The sequence below is a fragment of the Hemitrygon akajei genome, chromosome 8, assembly GCF_048418815.1.
Source record: "Hemitrygon akajei chromosome 8, sHemAka1.3, whole genome shotgun sequence".
Taxonomy (NCBI): Eukaryota; Metazoa; Chordata; class Chondrichthyes; order Myliobatiformes; family Dasyatidae; genus Hemitrygon; species Hemitrygon akajei.
Window position 1 is genome coordinate 34,606,605 of NC_133131.1, and position 18,237 is coordinate 34,624,841.

General features: G+C 41.9%; 1 protein-coding gene across 2 annotated transcripts in view; it reads right to left on the bottom strand.

The window, feature by feature from the left end:
- LOC140731786 (syntaxin-1A) overlaps nt 1-18,237 on the bottom strand; it is a 301,889-nt gene that overhangs the window by 45,729 nt on the left and 237,923 nt on the right. For both annotated transcript variants that reach the window (XM_073053580.1, XM_073053581.1), the window contains exon 7: nt 6,454-6,527. In XM_073053580.1, the coding sequence (XP_072909681.1) occupies nt 6,454-6,527 (74 nt within the window). The remainder of the gene's footprint in view (nt 1-6,453; nt 6,528-18,237) is intronic.

Genomic DNA, 18,237 nt, shown 5'->3' on the forward strand with positions numbered 1-18,237 from the left:
TGCTGCTCAGTTACCTTTGGCTCAAATGGGAAACGGAGGAGGTGATAGATAGGAGCTGCAGGGAGGTTTATCCTAAGTTGGAGGAGGCAGGTAAATGGGTGACTGTCAGGCGAGGGAAGGGAAATAGGCAGTGGGTACAGAGTACCCCTGTGGCCACTCCCCTCAATAATAAGTATACTTTTTTGCATACCGTTGAGGGGACGACCTACCAGCCCTCTGGCACTGAGACTGGTGCTGTGGCTCAGAAGAGGAGGGAGGGGAGAAGAGGACTGCAGTAGTGATAGGGGATTCCATAATAAGAGAAGTAGACACAAGATTCTGTGAATTTGATTGAGACACCCAGATTATATGTTGCCTCCCAGGGTGCCAGGGTCAGGGATGTCTTTGATTGGGTCCACAACTCTAAAGCAAGCAGCCAGACGTTTTGTTACATACTGGCATCAATGGCATAGGCAGAAAAGTGAGGAGGCCCTGAAACAAGAATGTAGGGAGTTAGGTATAAAGCTGAACAGCAAGGCCTCCAGGGTAACAATCTCTAGAACTCTACTTGTGCGAAAAACCAATGAGGGTAAGAATAGGATGATTTGGCAGGTGAATGCACAGCTGAGAAACTGGTGCAGGAGGCAGGGTTTCAGATTTGTGGTAATTGGATATGACCTGTACAAAAAGGACTGGTTACAGCTGAACATGGGTGGGGGGGGGGGGGACCAATATCCTTGGAGGCAGGCTTGTTAGAACGGTTGGGGAGGTTTAATTTGGCAGGGGGATGGGAGCCGGAGTGATCGGACAGTTGGTTTACAAGCAGAGGCAGTGTGTAGTGAGACTATGAGGAAGAACAGTTAGATGGTAGGGCACAATAGCAATGAGTGGATGAGTTGCAGTGTAAAAGGGAGACAAAACTGAAAAGGGAGACAGATACAGGACTGAAGGTGTTATATTTGAATGCAACAGTATACGGAATAAGGTAGATGATCTTGTAGTGCAGTTAGAGATAGGCAAGAATGATGTTTTGGCATCACTGAGTCATGGCTGAAAGAATATTGTAGTTGGGATCTTAACATCCAAAGATACAATTTGTATCGAAAGGACAAGCAAAGGGGGTGGCGTGGCTCTGTTGGTAAAAAATGAAATCAAATCCTTAGAAAGAGGTGACATACGATTGGAGGACAGTGGGTATTGGCAAGTTAATCTCGATATGGAGGATAAACAGGGAAGTGGTTTATTCTTGGACGAGTAGGTAGCTACAGTATTTCTTCCCTTTAGTGAGGGTACCTACAGCTTTCTATATTGGATGGGGCTTGAGGTGTTCATTGGAGTTTAGAATTTTTCCGTCAGCAAGGCCAACATGATCAGAAGAGGGTGAATGTTGAGGGGGTGTTCCCTCTTGCTTAAGAATGCAGAATATGGTGAGATTATTATACAAAGAAGTAATTGGCCATTTGGAAGTGATGAGAAGAAATGTTGTGAGAAGAAATGATGAAAAGAAATGTTGGCTTTGGGATTCATTACGTCAGTCTTTGAGATCAATACCCTCTGTGGACACCAAGAGAATGAGAGGATATGGGGAATGAATGGAAAAGAATGGATAATAAACAAGGTCAGTCATGATCCCATTGAATGACAGGACAGGCTCAGAGATTCGAAGGGTTACACTCACTTTTGTTTTAATCACATATTTGGTTTCCTGATTGCTTGACTATTAACATAAACCCCACGTTGCCACGTATCATCTGCACTTCACTAACCTCTTGCTGCTCAAGACTGGTAAGCTGAAATTTGCATACTTAATTTAAACTATCCTCATGTCCATGGGGTGGATTACCAGCAGCACAATATTACTTAAATAAAAATTAATGAAGCTAATACTCGCTTACTCTACTCACAGGGGACCAAGTAAAATAGTAAATAAAATGAATCAAATTAAAGCCAAAACCTAATAAATAAATAAATGTTTCAGTCCCATCAGCCCTTAACACTAACTTGCACTGAGGATATCCACATATTACTGGCTCATTGCACTTGGATGTTTCTTGCTGATTTCACTTTGAAGCAACCTTGAGGCTGGAGAATATAAGATACATTACTGGGTCTGGAAATCGATTCAGGTGATTGAATGCAGCTTTGAAAGGTTCTCTCACACACAAAAAAATTGTCTATTCATCCCTCCTCACTGATCTCCCTCCTGGCACTTATCCTTGCAAGTCAAACTAATGCTACACTTGCCCCTATGCCTCCTCCCACACTACCATTCAGGGCCCCAAACGGTGCTTCCAGGTGAGAGGACACTGCACCTGTGAGTCTGTTGGGGTCATATACTGTGTCTGGTGCTCCTGGTGTGGCCTCACTGTATATCAGTGAGACCTGACGTAGATTGGGAGACCGTTTCGCCGAGCACTTACGCTCCATCCGCCAGGAAAAGTGGGACCTCCCAGTGGCCACCCATTTTAATTCCACTTCGCATTCCGATATGTCTATCCATGGCCTCCTCCACTGTAGTGATGAGGCCACACTTAGGCTGGAGGAACAACACCTTATATTCTGTCTGGGTAGCCTCCAACTTGATGGCATGAACATTGATTTGGCCAACTTCTGGAAATGCCCCCCCCCCCCCACTTCACCATTCCCCATCCCCTTTTTCCTCTCTCACATTATCTCCTTACCTGCCCATCGCCTCCCTCTGGTGCTCCTCCCCCTTCTTCTTTCTTCCATGGCCTTCTGTCCTATTCCACCAGATTCCCCCTTCTCCAGCCCTGTATCTCTTTCACCAATCAACTTCCCAGCTCTTTACTTCATCCCTCCCTCTTCAGGTTTCACCTATCACTTTGTGTTTTTCTCCCTCCCCTCTCCCACCACTTAAATCTACTCCTCAGCGTTTTTTCTCCAGTCCTGCTGAAGGGTTTCGGCCCGAAACGTCGTCTGTACTTTTTTCCATAGATTCTGCCCTGCCTGCTGAGTTCCTCCAGCGTTTTGTGTGTGGTGCTCACTTTCAAAGCTGGGGTAGGGGGATCTTGTAGATTATTTACACCAATGATTAATTAAGAGAATGAATCCAGATAAGAATGCAATTGTTAGGAATTTAACACTCCCCTCCTCATTATACCTGATGTCAGTATCAAGCACACTATTAAATCTGTGTACTTTTTTCACAGAAATCCACTCTTCTATAACTAAATATCTATAACTACAGACATCACCTATAACTCACTTTATGATTTAATGCATTCCGTAATTAACATACAAGATCATAGTCATGAATTCAAACACCATGTAATGTATTGGGATAACTCACATAATCCAGTTAAATAATTCAGTGCAGTGTTGAGGACATACTATATTATTGTCTTTTGTTTCAGGCAGTGAATGAAAGAATCATCTGTCTTTCCAGTAACTTCCAAGAATTCCACATTGGTTTCTACTTACTACTTGCCAACTTGGGCCCTTAGTTCCTAAGTGGGGCATAGACCATCAATGATTTCCTGTCTCCGTCGTCCTCTGAAATTGCTGGTATGGTTGGAGTTTATCAATACTTCTGCAATCCATTGCATCCATCGCACAGGGGATTGTACATTGCTGGCAGAATCTCAGATGGTGATGAGAGGACGTACAGAAGCAAGAGATATCAGCTAGTTGAGCGGTGTTGTAGCAACAGCCTTGCACTCAACGTCAGTAGAACCAAAGAGCTCATTGTGGCCTTCAGAAAAGGTAAGACGAGGGAACACACACCAGGACCCATAGAGGGATCAGAAGTGGAGAGAATGAGTAATTTCAAGTTCCTGGGTGGCACTGAGGATCTAACCTGGACCCAATATATTGAAGCAGCTACAAGGAAGGCATGACAGTGGCTATATTTCATTCCGAGTTTAAGGAAATTTGTTATGCCACCAAACAAACTCAAAGATTTCTACAGTTGTACCGTAGGGATCATTCTAACTGGCTGCTTCATCATCTGGTATGGGGAAGGGCTACTGAACAGGATCAAAGTAAGCTGCAGAGAGTTGTAAATTTAGTCAACTTCATCGTGGGCACTAGCCTCCATAGTATCCGTGACATCTTCAAGGAGTGATGCCTCAAAAAGGCATCATTAAGGACCCACATCACCCAGGTCATGTCTTGTTCTCATTGCTACCATCAAGAAGGAGGTACAGAGGCATGAAGGCACACACTCAACAAACAGCTTCTTCCCCTCTGCCATCCGATCCCTGAATGGACATTGAACCCATGAACACTACCTCTACTTTTTTATTTCTATTTTTGCACTATATTTAACAATTAAATATATACATATACTTACTATAATCCATGTTTTGCTATTATTATGTATTGCACTGTACTGCTGCTGCAAAGTCAACAAATTTTACAACATATGCCAGTGATATTAAACTGGACTCTGATTCCGAATGGCCTACACAACTAACAGCGGTTTCTAGAGATCACATATTCTCCTTAGGTCCCGATTTCCAGTACAGCCCTTAACTTCCAAACACAACCCACAATGGATACTGTAGATTAAGTTATAGTATATATATCTGCTTGTTATTTGGGAATTTATTCTATATTTTTCTGTAAAAGAATGCTCACTATTCTTCTATAGTGGCGACTTAATATGAAACACTTAGGTTTGGCCTGAGAATGCAAAAGGAGCTATATAAATGAAATTATGCACGCTAGTGACCTGACCAAAATCTCCATAAAACTTGTTACACGGCATTCATTCACTACTACACGTGGGACCTTTCTCTGCACAGTGTGCTGCCGTAAACACACTACGTAATAGCAGCAAATGCATTTTAAGGTTGACATCAATGATTTTGAGATGTTCCGCAGGGCATCCAGTTCTGGTCACCTACCTACAGGAAGGATATTGATAAGCTTGAAAGAGGGCAGAGAAAATTCACTAGGATGGTGCCAGGACTTGAGAACCTGAGTCACAGGGATAGATTGAAAAGGCTAGGACTTCATTCACTGGAGCACAGGAGAATGTAAGGAAATCTTGTAGAAGTATACAAAATTATGAGGTGCACAGATAGGGTGAACGCATGTAGCCTTTCCCCCCGCAGGCTGGGCGAAATTAGAGCAAGAGGAAATAGGTTTAGGGTGAAAGGTGAAATATTAAGGGAAATCTAAAGGGAATCTCATCATTCAGAGGGTGTTATGATTGTGAGAAGAGCTGCCAATTAATTCCGATTCTCATTCCCATTCTAACTTGTCAGTCCACGGTTTCCTCTCGTGCCAAGATGAGGCCATCCTCAGGGTGGAGGAGCAATACCTTATATTCTGCCTGGGTAGCCTCCAACCTGATGGCATAAATATCAATCTTCCAGTAACAAAAATATCCCTATCCCTCCCCTCTTCTATTTTTCACTTTAGCTTTTTACCTCCTCTCACCTACCTATCACTTCCCCCGGGTCCCTTCCTCCTCCCCTTTTTCCTATGGTCCACACTCCTCTCTTACCAGATTCCTTCTTCTCCAGCCCTTTACCTTTCCCACCCAGCTGGCTTCGCCTATCACCTTCAAGTTATCCTCCTTCCCCTCCCTCCCACCTTTTTATTCTGGACCTTGCCCCTTCCTCTTTAGTCGTGAACAAAGGTCTTGGACTGAAACATCGACTGTTTATTAATTTCCATAGATACTACCTGACCTGCTGAGTTCCTCCAGCATTTTGGGTGTGTTGCTTTGGATTTCCAGCATCTGCAAATGTTCTTGTGTTTATGCCAGTGGAAGCGGTAGATAACAGTTTAATTGTAACATTTAAGAGAAGTTTGGATAAATACTTAGATGAGAGAGGTTTGGAGTGCTAGGCTCCAGGTGCAGGTAGATGGGACTAGACAGAAGACCAGACTGCATGGACTAGATGGACCAAAGGGCCTGTTTCTGTGCTGTAGTGCTCTACGACTCTATATGATTGAAAGGAAGAGACTTCAGTGTGCAGAGGACATTTACTTCCTCATGATTGGCATGCCCTATAACGAGTAGATACACTTTCAGCTGCTGTCATTGCAATTTTCTAATTGAGCATATTACCATGACAACTGATTGAGACACAGAAAAATATACACAGGAGAGTTCTGCATTTGAAGAACTATAGGTTTGGATCCTTAACACACCCAGCTGTTTCTCAAACTGTGTAAATGGGCCGAGACCTTGGTTTCTTATTTTATCAGACAGATAGTGACTTTGACAGGGTAATACTCTAAAGTATGAGCCTAAGCCTCCTGTGAGGTTTCAACCAGCAATCTGTCCTATTAACTGAGCCAAACTAATGGTTAAATGTCAGCTTTCCTCGCTTTAGCCCAACAGGCTGCTTTTCTCTCCCTCTGTCGATGCTTAGTATGCTTTCCCCTCAAATTCATTCTGAAACATAATGGTTTTGCTGGAATGAAGTGGATTAAATCTCACCCGGCTTTAAGCAGCTATCAGAGTTATAGTGAAGACACACTACACACTCCACTCACCCCAGATGTGAAGATAGCAGGATTCCCACTCTCCAGCATGTCTTCCAGTTCTTCATTTGTGGTCGTTCTTCCAGCTGGAATAAAACAAATAAAAGCAACCTTAAGTTCTGCTCACAGGATGGAATGGAGCACCTTGGATGTTTCCACTTTCACAACAGCCCAGGAAGATCACAAATTCACATATTCCTCATGTTCAATGCATGATGCACCATCTCCTGTTTGTGTAGTGAATGCTCCAGCCAACTAATTACAAGTGTTCCCTAAAATGGCTTTATTGGAGAGAGCAGGGGTGAAGGTTTAGAGCTGTCCTTCAAATAAACTGACAAAAATTGTTGTTTACCTCTATGTGGGTTTCAGGAAATTACCACATTTATGCTATAAAATGAATGAACTTTGTCACAGCATTAGTAGACCATAAGACATAGGAGCAGAATTAGGCCATTCAGCCCATCAAGTCTGTTCTGCCATTCCATCATGGCTGATCCCAGATCCCACTCAACCCCATACACCTGCATTAGTACTGGTACTTAAATAAATATTAAAGAGGACAAGCTTCTAGGAGACTTATAATCCTCTAATAACACATCCGCTATTTAGATAAAGAACAACTGGAACTATGGAGTCATGCCCTTACAGGTAGTAAATTCTTGAAATACAATATTTAAAAAATGTAATAGTTTAAGAAGTTAATATTTGATGTTTTTCTCTTTCTCTTAATCATATCTATTTCTCTTTCTCTTTTCCCTCCATCCTTAAATCTCATTTAAAAAGCACAATTGGTCTTTTGTATGGAAGGTCCCAGACGGCTCAATGATCTCACTGCTCCATTATCAGTCCACATTTCCAGCACTAAGGATAAACAAGTCCATGGCCAGACAGGAAGCAAGGGAAAAGACCACTGAAGCACTGACAACGATCTTTGTCTTCTCCCAGGCCGCAGGAGTAGTACTAGAGGATTGGAGGATGGTAAGTGTTCCGGTTTCAAGGAAGTGACTAAGTATAATACTGGGAATTCTACACCAGCAAGCCTTATGTCAATAGTGGGCAAAATAATTATTAAACATTCTAAGGGACAGGGTTTATGAGCACTTGGAGAAGTGTATTCTTAGCAGGTATAGTCAGCATGGCATTTTGAGGGGCAGACCATACCTCATGAGCTTGATTGTATTTTTCAAGGAGGTAACAAAACAAACTAAAGAAGGTAAACCAGTGGATGTGGTGCATTTGGATTTTAGCCAAGTGCTTGTCAAGGTTTTCAATGGTAGGTTCTTCCAGAAAGTCATGAAATCCATGGAAATCTGGCTGGATGGACTCAGAATTGACTTGCCCACGGAAAGCAGAAGGTGTTTTGCAGATGCGGAGTATTCTACCTGGAGACCCATGACTAGTGGTCTGCAGGGATCTGTTCTGAGACCACTGTTCTTTGTGATTTTTTTTAATCAATGACTTGGATGTGGAAGTGGAAGGGTGGCATAGCAAGGTTTCAGATGCCATGAAGGCTGGTGATGTTGCGGATTGTGTAGAAGGTTGTCGTACTCTAAGTTACAATGGGATACAGATAGGATGGAGAACTGGCAGATGGAGTTCAATCTGGAAAAGTGTGAAGTGATATCCCTATGAAGATTGAACTGAAGGCAGAGTACAAAGTTATTGGCAGGATTCTTAGTAGTGTGGAGGCGAGGGGGATCTTGTGGTCCCTTTAAAGTTGTTGTGTAAGTTGAAAGGGTGATTAAGAAGGCTTATGGTGTGCTTGCCTTCATTATTGGAGGGGCTGGGTTCAAGAACTCTAAGAAACTTTGGTTAAACAAAACTTAAAGAGTATTTTCTTCACCTTTCATTGCACGGATATGGAAGCTTTAGACAGGGTGCAGAGGAGTTTTACTAGGATGCTGCATGGATTAGATTGAGCGAGCTAGGCCTATTCTCTTTGGAGCGAAGGAATATGTGAAGTGACTTGATAGAAGTGTATAAGAGAGGCATAGACAGAGTAGAGAGCCAGTGCCTTTTTCCCAGGTCACTAGCAGAGGACATCCATATTATGTGAGTGGAGGGAAGTTTAGAGGACATGTCAAAGGTAGACTTTTTACACTGAGAGTGGCAGGTTACTGGGAAACACTCCTGGGGTGGTGGTTGAGACTGGTACATTGGGGATACTTAAGAGAGTCGTATATGGACACATGGAGGGTTAAGGGCTGTATAGAAGGGAACGGCTAGATTATCATGGAGTAGGTTTATATTGGTTGGTACAACATCATGAGCTAAAGGGCTCATAGTGTTCTATGTTTTAGGTTCTATTCTACTTTAAGAGCAGCCCAATATTGAAAGTAGAAGTGGGACTGAGCCACCAGGCTCCTCAAGCCTGCTCCTGCACTCAAATCACCATGGCAGTTCCAACGGCAACACGAGTGAATCTGCAGATACTGGAAAGAAATAAAAACACAAAATGCTGGCAGAACTCAGCAGGCCAGACAGCATCTATGGGAGGAGGTAGTGACGACGTTTCGGGCCGAAACCCTTCATCAGGAGTGAAGTCAGGAGGCCTCCTCTACCATCAAGATGGGAGGATCACTACCTCCTCCCATAGATACTGTCTGGCCTTTTGTGTTTTTATGGCAGATCCAACCTTTGGTTTCAAGTCCACATCACTTTCTGATCTTCATACACTCTCAATTCATCCCAGATTCTACTATTCACCTGCACACAAGAGGAAACTTACTGTGGCCAATTGTCTCACCAGTCAGAAATGTGCGAGTCGACCTTCTGTGAGAAAAAAACTCCCCCTCAGTTTGGTACATACCATTTCTGATCAACAGCGTGAGGAAATTAATCTATCAAAATGGGCAAGATGCCCTGCTCCAGCAAATCCTGGGCCAAGGCTCCATGCACTGCCCTGCAGGACAACCTAGAGGAACCTAGCCCAAGTCCCAGCACCACGGCCAAGGCCTTAATAACATGGTTGGGGATTAGATAACTGCAGGTGCCAAGGCAAATCTGGCCTCTAATGCAGGATCTCAAAACACTTTGCACCCACGTTCTGATCATTACCAGTGCTGGCTGTAGCCTTGGGAATGCAGAGGCAGACTCAGAAAGCTGGAGAATAAAGTGCAGAGCCAGCCACCAACTGCGTAATCGCCACAGGGCTAGTAGTGTAATGATGTCTTCTCAGTCAGAGCAGGATGAACTTGGACTGATCATTCACTACACAATTGGATTGCTCTCTAGATGTCCAAGCTAACATTAGTCTTCTTTATTTTTAAATTTTGCTTCCTAATATTAACCCTTCTTCTCAAGCTGAACATCAATTGAGTGTTGATAATTGTATTCAGGAGAAGATGAAAGCTTCAATTATCTCATTTCAACCCTTCTCCCAAAAGAAAACAATCACTCCAGCTCCTCCAGACCACTTGGAACTCTAAGCCACTTCTGATTTGATCTACACTTTCTCCAGGGCAGATAATGATTCTTTCAAGTAATCAGGTTACCAGGCACACATTACCTGAAATGGAGTTTATCAGATACCACAATGATTCAACAACGTTAGTCCAGTACAGCCTCCTGATGCTCTGCTTGTCAGTCTCCCTTTGACACACACTATAGCACACAGGTTCCCTCCCCCATTCCCCAACTAGTCAGGTTCCTTTTGCAAATCAACTAAACTGGAGGTGCTAAACTGAATATGAAGTGGAAAATATTTTATTTTCTTATGTTGAGACCTGTCACATTGAGTGAAATATAACTCAACAGAAGCTACAAGTTTCAAATCATGATTAGTGAACAAAACACTTGTGATTGGCAGTTGTGAAATTAGAATGAGGCATGAAAACTGCCCTTTCGAAAGTCAGACACTGAAAAGAAAACGAATGCAGATTTATATGCCCGCTGCCATATGCATTGGACATGCAGTGTTCCAGCATTAAAGGGGAGTTCTTCCAGTAAAAAATGATGCTGTATAATTTCAAAAATAAGATCTCCAGTCAACCAATTATCCGTACAAAATTAGAGAGGATCTTTGTTTGAGTCCCTGGCAGATTTGTAGAGCAAAGCCCCTGTCACATAGCAGTAAAGTGGCATTCCTCTTTGTTACACGTCGTACAACAGGGCCAACTAATGCCTTTCTTGGCCAGGTATTAGCACCAACAGCATTGAATCAGAATCAGAATCAGAATCAGAATCAGAGTCAGACTTTAATCGCCAAGTACCTATGCACATACAAGGAATTTACTTCCGGCAGATGTTGTCTCTCTGCTCATAACAATAATAATGATAAATATAAATGAAAATATAGATTATACATATAGGTAGTGAAACCCAAGTAATAGTTAGCTGACAGTTAACCAGCAGTTAACTGTTCAGCAAAGTGACAGCAGTAGGGAAAAAACTTCTCCAGTGCCTATTAGTCTTAGTCTGGAGGGATCTGAAGCGCCTACCAGACGGAAGCAGATCAAACAGTCCGTGCACAGGATGGGAGGAGTCCTTTATGATGTTCCCCGCCCTCTTCTTCAACCAATCTCCCAATCAGAGGTTCCCTTTTCTCCCAATCAGCGCGCGCACACACGCACACACATATGTTTCACCACTTCTTCAAATATACCAATAACCTTTTATTATACACTGCCACCCAGCTCTGTCACCAATCCACTGACAATAAATACCAATACTTACTGATTCACTGCCTGCAACATGGTAGGTTGGAAAGTGTAAACATGGCTTCATAGTGGAAGTACCAGCCAATACAAGCTAATGGATTGTGTCGAAATAAACAGTTCTAATGATAGATTTTGTCCAAGTTTCAGATTTTGGCAGATTCTTAACTCATAGTTTCATACAATGTAAAAGGAGACCATTTGTCCCATCACTTTCATGCTGGTTATCTAAGGAACCACATCAAACCCATTCCCTACTCATTTCTCTGTAACTCAACCTCCCTGTCACAGGTCCACTTTCATTTGTGTGAACTTACAGAGGACAAGTGATCTTCTAGATCGAATATCTTTGGGCCACGGAAGGAAAGCGAAGCACCCAAGAGAATGTCGTTCAGTCACAGAGACAATGTACAAAGTCCACCCGGACAACACTGGAGGATTGGATCAGACCTGACTCACAAGAGCAACATGACAGCAGGTCTTCCAGCTCCACCACTGTATCATAATCAATTACAACTGCAGATTTATTGTCTTCAGACAACATTCTCCAACTCATTCCTCCAACTGGAGATATTACTTTATCCTGTTCTTTTTTGGGGTGGGGGGTATTATTTATCTGCTTTGAAGTCATGTCAGTTCCATTTCAATCGCATTTAGAATTAGAATCAGAATCAAGTTTATTAACTCTGACATATGTCATGAAATTTGTTGTTTTGTAGCAGCAGTACAGAGCAATACATAAAATAGACTATAAATTAGTACATATATAAAATATTACAAATTGTAAAATTACAAAATATATTTCAAGTTTTGTTTCTAATAAAACATCATTTCTCATCTCCACTCTTCACGATGGAGGGTACGGACACCAACTCTCAACAACTCACTACAGTGCACATATAGAACCTCAGGTATCTGGCACAAATAAAGGGCAGGAGTGGTCTCAACAGAGCTGACCCTCTTAGCTTCTCTAAAAAACAATTACAATATTGGAGGCTTTTTGTTCTTGAAGCCCAATAAATTTATTACAGAAGATGTGCACCATAAACCTGGAAGCTTAAGATTTGAGAATCCAGATCTAAGTAGGAAATATATTAGAATGTTCATCTAAGTACCTACCAGGAAATTGGGTTTGCGTGGAACTTCTTGTAGTCCGTTCTGAAACCTTAATTATATCGGTGTTATATAACATTCTGGAATCCAGGGAATCCTTTGGTTTAATATCCTGATTATTGCCCTTCTCCACGTCTGTCTTCACTTTTTTACTAAATTGTAAGTTGCCAAGTGGAGTACAGAACCAACAAGCTGACATTTCCAGCAGTGTTTGTATAGAAAACTCCTGGTGGGATAAGGTAAGGTCTCTTGAAGTGTGCCCTGTATCTGAGGACCTGGAACTATTTTCTCTTAGCCACGCCTTTGAAAGCAAGAAATGAGAATATGGGAAGGATACATCAGGTTACAATCTGGAGCTCAGCTTATTTGAATACACATACTGCAAATGTGTTGGGAGTTACAAGATATCCAATGGAAACATACTGTACTTGGCAACCTGTTTGTAGAAAGGGAGAATCGTGTGCATCCACATACACAAAACCATACATAGACACAAACACCTTGGATAAAATACTGAAACATCAATAAATTGCAATTAAAGCTGCAATGAACCAACCCATCAATACCATCTCACTATTTTTGCACTACTCATTTAATTAACTTTTAAATAATATAATTGATTTAAAGTATTTTTATGTAATGCACTGTACTGCTGCTGCAAATTTCAGGACGCGTTCATTATCTGCACTGAACACAAAATCAAAAGAGTCCATATTTAGTTCAGTGCAATAATAAACATTGAGCAGAACTGAATATGGACTCCTTCGAATTTGTCTTTTTTTTCCTCATTTGTCATTAGTGCAACTTGTTTTTTATGTGGGGGGGTGATGTTCATGTTATTGTTTGCCGATTTGTTTTTTGTGTGTCAGATGGGGGGGGGGATTTATGCTTTTTCCCTTGAGCGGGTTCCATGGTGTTTTGTTTCGTGGCTGTCTGTGTGAAGATGAATCTCAGGATTGTATATTGCATACATACTTTGATAATAAATGTACTTCGAATCCTTTGTATGCCAGTGATATTAAACCTGATTCTGATTCTGAACTGATAGCCATAGGGATAATAATATAATATATAACATGGTGAGTGCCCGGTGAAGCTAATTGGAATCATAGAGCAAACTTTTATGGCCCATGCTTGGGTCCACTGCACCTGTGCTAGATATGTGTCAGCCTGCCACGGTGCCAGTTAAGCGAACAGGTTTATCCAGAAGTTGTCAGATCCCTTGGGAGATTTTAAACTAAGATCAAGAAGAAACAAATTATTGATCACCTCACCTGAATTTCCCATTCAAATACTTGCATGCACTTGCAAGGAAATTCAGTCTGAATCCGACTTTGAGCAGCAACATTCAAATTACCACGAGTTCCATTAGCAATGGAACTGGAACAAGAATTTTTTCTGTGTTACGAGCAACAGACAACATGTTACAGAGCCACCCACAAAATTTCCAGCAGCTGCAGAACCTCTTGTATTTATGACTTCTTGTGTTAATTAAGTCTTATCTTGGTTTTGGCAGGGAGGAATTTCCTCTGCCTCCCTTTGCAGAGACTTGGTATTGCTTTGTAACATTTGACTGTGCTATAGGAAAGCAAGTTAAAGACATCATGTCAGTGTGTCAGTTCTTTGTGCCAACTTGGTCTTCAACAAGCTGATGGAAGCTGTTGTTGATAGTGCTGTCAGGTAGCACTTATTCAACGCTATCCTGTGTACTGATGCTTATTTGTAGTTCTGCCAGGATCACTCAACTCCAGTCTAAATATGCTTCAAAGAGCTGAATTCTAGAGGTAGCGTATGCTTCTCCAATGCAGCTTTTGAGTAAATCTGGTCTCGAACAGCCACGGCAAAAAAGAAACAATGGACATCAAGGGGAAACACTCCATTAGCTGAATTTATACTTTGCACAAAGGTTGTGGTTATTGGAGGACGATTACACTGGACAACAAAGACTTTGCTTCCTGAATACTTTTAGATGTATCTTATGGATTTTGGGCTAGCTAATGATGACAATCACTAAGAAATTTCCCTAGGGTGCACAATATTTTTGAAATTACTTATATCTGTTATTTCAATTCATAACTCAAGTCAGAATAACTGATGCCAAGATTAAGGAAGGCATTTCTGTTGGTCCATAAATCAAACAGGTTAACAATGACAGGCAACTCGAAGAACTTCTAGTGAGACCAGAGAAAATCACATGGAAGACATTCAAAGATCTTGTTGAAAATTTCCTTAGCAACTACAGAACACCAAATTACATGCAGCTGGTTGAGAACATGCTTCAAGCATACAAAACCATGAAGTGCAAAATAAGACCATAAAACATAGGAGCAGAATTAGGCCATTCAGCCCATCGAGTCCGCTCTGCCATTCCATCATGGCTGATCCCGGATCCCACTCATCCCCCTTCACCTGCCTTTTCACCAGATCCCTTGATGCCCAGACTGATCAGGAAACAATTAACTTTCATCTTAAATATATGCAGAGACCTGGCCTCCACTGCAGTCTGTGACAGAGCATTCCACAGATTTACTACCCTCTGGCTAAAAAAATACCTCCTTACCTCTGTTCTAAAGGGTTGCCTCTCAATTTTGAGTGTGTGCCCTCTAGTTCTGGATACCCCCACCATAGGAAACATCCTCCCTACATCCACCCTATCTAGTTCTTTCAACATTCGGTAGGTTTCAATGAGATCCCCCTGCAGTCTTCTAAACTCCGGTGAGTACAGGCACAACACCACCAAACACTACTAATATGTTAACCCCTTCATTGCCAGAATCATCCTCGTGAACCTCCTCTGGATTCTCTCCAATGACAACACATCCTTTCTGAGATATGGGCCCAAAAATATTGACAGTACTCTAAGTGCAATCTGACTAGTGTCTTATAAAGGTTCAGCATTATCTCCTTGCTTTTATATTCTAATCCCTTGAAATAAATGCCAACATTGCATTTGCCTTCTTTACCTCAGACTCGACCTGTAAATTAACCTTCTGGGAGTCTTGCACAAGGACTCCTAAGTCCTTCTGTACCTCTGATGTTTGAACTTTCTCCCCATTTAGATAATAGGTCCACACTATTGTTCCTTTTACCAAAATGCATTATCGTACATTTCCCAACACTGTATTCCATCTGCCACTTTTTTGCCAATTCTTCCAATCTGTCCAAGTCCTGCTGCGATCCCATTGCTTCCTCAGCACTACCTACCCCTCCACCTATCTTTGTATCATCTGCAAACTTTGCCACAAAGCCACCAATTCCATTATCTAAATCACTGACAAACAATGTGAAAAGCAGTGGTCCCAATACTGACCCGAGGAACATCTCTAGTCACTGGCAGCCAACCAGAAAAGGCCTCTTTTATTTCCACTTGCTGTCAGCCATTCCACTATCAATGCCATTACCTTTCCTGTAACACCATAGAATGTTACCTTGATAAGCAGCCTCATGTGTGGCACCTTATTAAACACCTTCTGAAAATCCAAGTAAATGACATCCACTGCCTCTCCTTTGTCCACCCTGCTTGTTACTTCCTCGAGGAACTCTAACAGATTTGTCAGGCAAGATTTCCCTTTGCAGAAACCACGTCGACTTTGACTTATTTTTTCATTAGTCTCCAAGTACCCCAAAACCTCATCCTCAATAATAGACTCCAACACTTTGCCAACCACTGAGGTTAAGGTAACTAGCCTATAATTTTCTTTCTTTTGCCTTCCTCCCTTCTTAAAGAGTGGAGTGACATTTGCAATCTTCCAGTCCTCCAGGACCATGCCAGAATCAAGTGATTCCTGAAAGATCATAATCAATGCACCCATTTTCTCTTCAGCAACCTCTCTCAGGACTCTGGGATGTAGTCCACCTGGCCCAGGTAACTTATCCACCTTTAGGCTTGCCTAGCACTTTTTCTTTTGTAATAGCGATGGCACTCCCTCCTGCTCCCTGACACTTACGGACCTCTGGCACACTGCTAGTGTCTTCCACAGTGAAGACAGATGCAAAGCACCCATTAGGTTCATCTTCCATTTCTTTGTTCCCCCTTTACTACCTCACCAGGATTATTTTCCTGTGGTCCAGTACCAACTCTCACCTCCCTTTTACACTTTATATAACTGAAAAACTTTTGGTATCTTGCTTTATATTATTAGCCAGTCTGCCCCCATATTTCATCTTTTCCCCTCTTATAGGATTTTCAGTTGCCTTTTGCTGGATTTTAAAAACTTCCCAATCATCCAACTTCCCACTCACTTTTGCTACCTTCTATGCCCTGTCCTTGGCTTTTATGTCGTCCTTAACTTTCTATGTCAGTCACGGTTGCCTACCCCCGCCATTTGAGAACTTCTTCCTCTGTATCCTGTGCCTTGTGAACTATTTCCAGAAACTTCAGTCATCTCTGCTTTGCCGTCATCCCTGCCAGTGTTCTCCTCCAATCCACCTGGTCACGGTCCTTTCTCATGCCTCTGTAATTCCCTTTATGTCACTAACAATTCATTTTCTGCATTCCCATTTAGACTTCTTCCCTGCAAATCTTGGCGCTGTCAGTGACGAGTGTGGTGAAAAGTTCCAGTGGGACATTGCAGTCATGGAGAAGCAATATCAGGGTAACTGGAATCCCTCAATGCTGGCTGATTATTGTTGAACATTCGAGTGAGGGGAGCCTCAGACGTGGAGTACAAATGAAAATCACCAACAAAACATTTTTAGCTTAATTGAACTATTGCAAAGCATCAGCACCATTATGCAATTAAATTCATCATGTTAAATAAAAGTTAATTTCTTGTTTCTCCAAATTCCTACGTGATACATGTAGTCTGAAATTATATTTGTGTTCAACTTCAAATGGTCTATCATAAACAAAAACAAAAATTCTGAGGAAGCAGCACTTTCGAAAAAAATTGTTTTCCAGTGTTATCTCTGCCCCAAGTCATCACTTCATGAATTATTCAGGTGAAAACCAGAGGCCAAGCCACCCACAATGTTTCAATGACTTTCCTTCCATCAGGCAATCAGAAGTAAGGATACTTGTTGATGACTGAATATGGTGCAATGTTTCACCAAATGAAGTTGGCTAGACCTGCATGTTGTTGACCTAGACACAAGTAAGTTCACTGGAAGTAACTGCATTAATATCGTCGTTGCACCAGCCGGTCAGAGGCTGAGAATCATGAGGTGAATGAAGCACTTCCTGACACGCCGACGTTTTTCCACCACCTACAAGACATGTATGTTGGAATACACTGCATTTTCTGGGATGAGCAGAACACTAACCCTACTCAAGAACCTTGACTCAGTTTAAGACAAAGTTGTCCCTTTTGGCTGCTACCTCCTCTCCACCAGAGCACCATAACTACAGTGAGGACCATTCAAAAACGTTTGAGCTATTTGTGTTGGCTATTCCAACAATACCTCCGAATCTTAACTACCAAGAATGTGAGGACAATGGGGCATCCTAAAGATTCCACTCCAATTTACATATAGTATCTTCTGATCTAGAAATCCATCCTCAAGGTATGTAGGTAAGCCCATTCCTATATAACAATGGGGCTGTCTTCTCCAGATCATCAGCATTGGTTCAATGTAGAAAGGGTAATTAGGGATGCAGAAAAAATATTGACCTTGTCAGTGACACACACGTCTATAAAAGAAAAATTAAAACTGAAAAGACTTTTTCAGATCTCTGGAATTGCTCAAGATATTGCTAAAATGGGGAAGGCAGCTATACAAAGGGATCTAGCTTTGTAAATGAAATATAAAGAAGGCCAACTTGCAGGCACAGCTAATGGGAAAAATAATTAAACATTATCAAACTAGATAAAGTACAAACGTTGGAAGATTTTCCTACAATCGTTCACAGTGCCAGTGAGACCACACCTGAAGCAGTACATTTTTGGCCCAGTTATGTACCGAAAGAGATAGTTGCATGAGAACTAATTCAAAGAAGGTTCCAGACTTGATTCCTGGAATTAAGGGGTAATCTACTGACAAATTGATTATAAGAACACCCTGCAATCAGTGTAATTTAGGAGATTAAAAC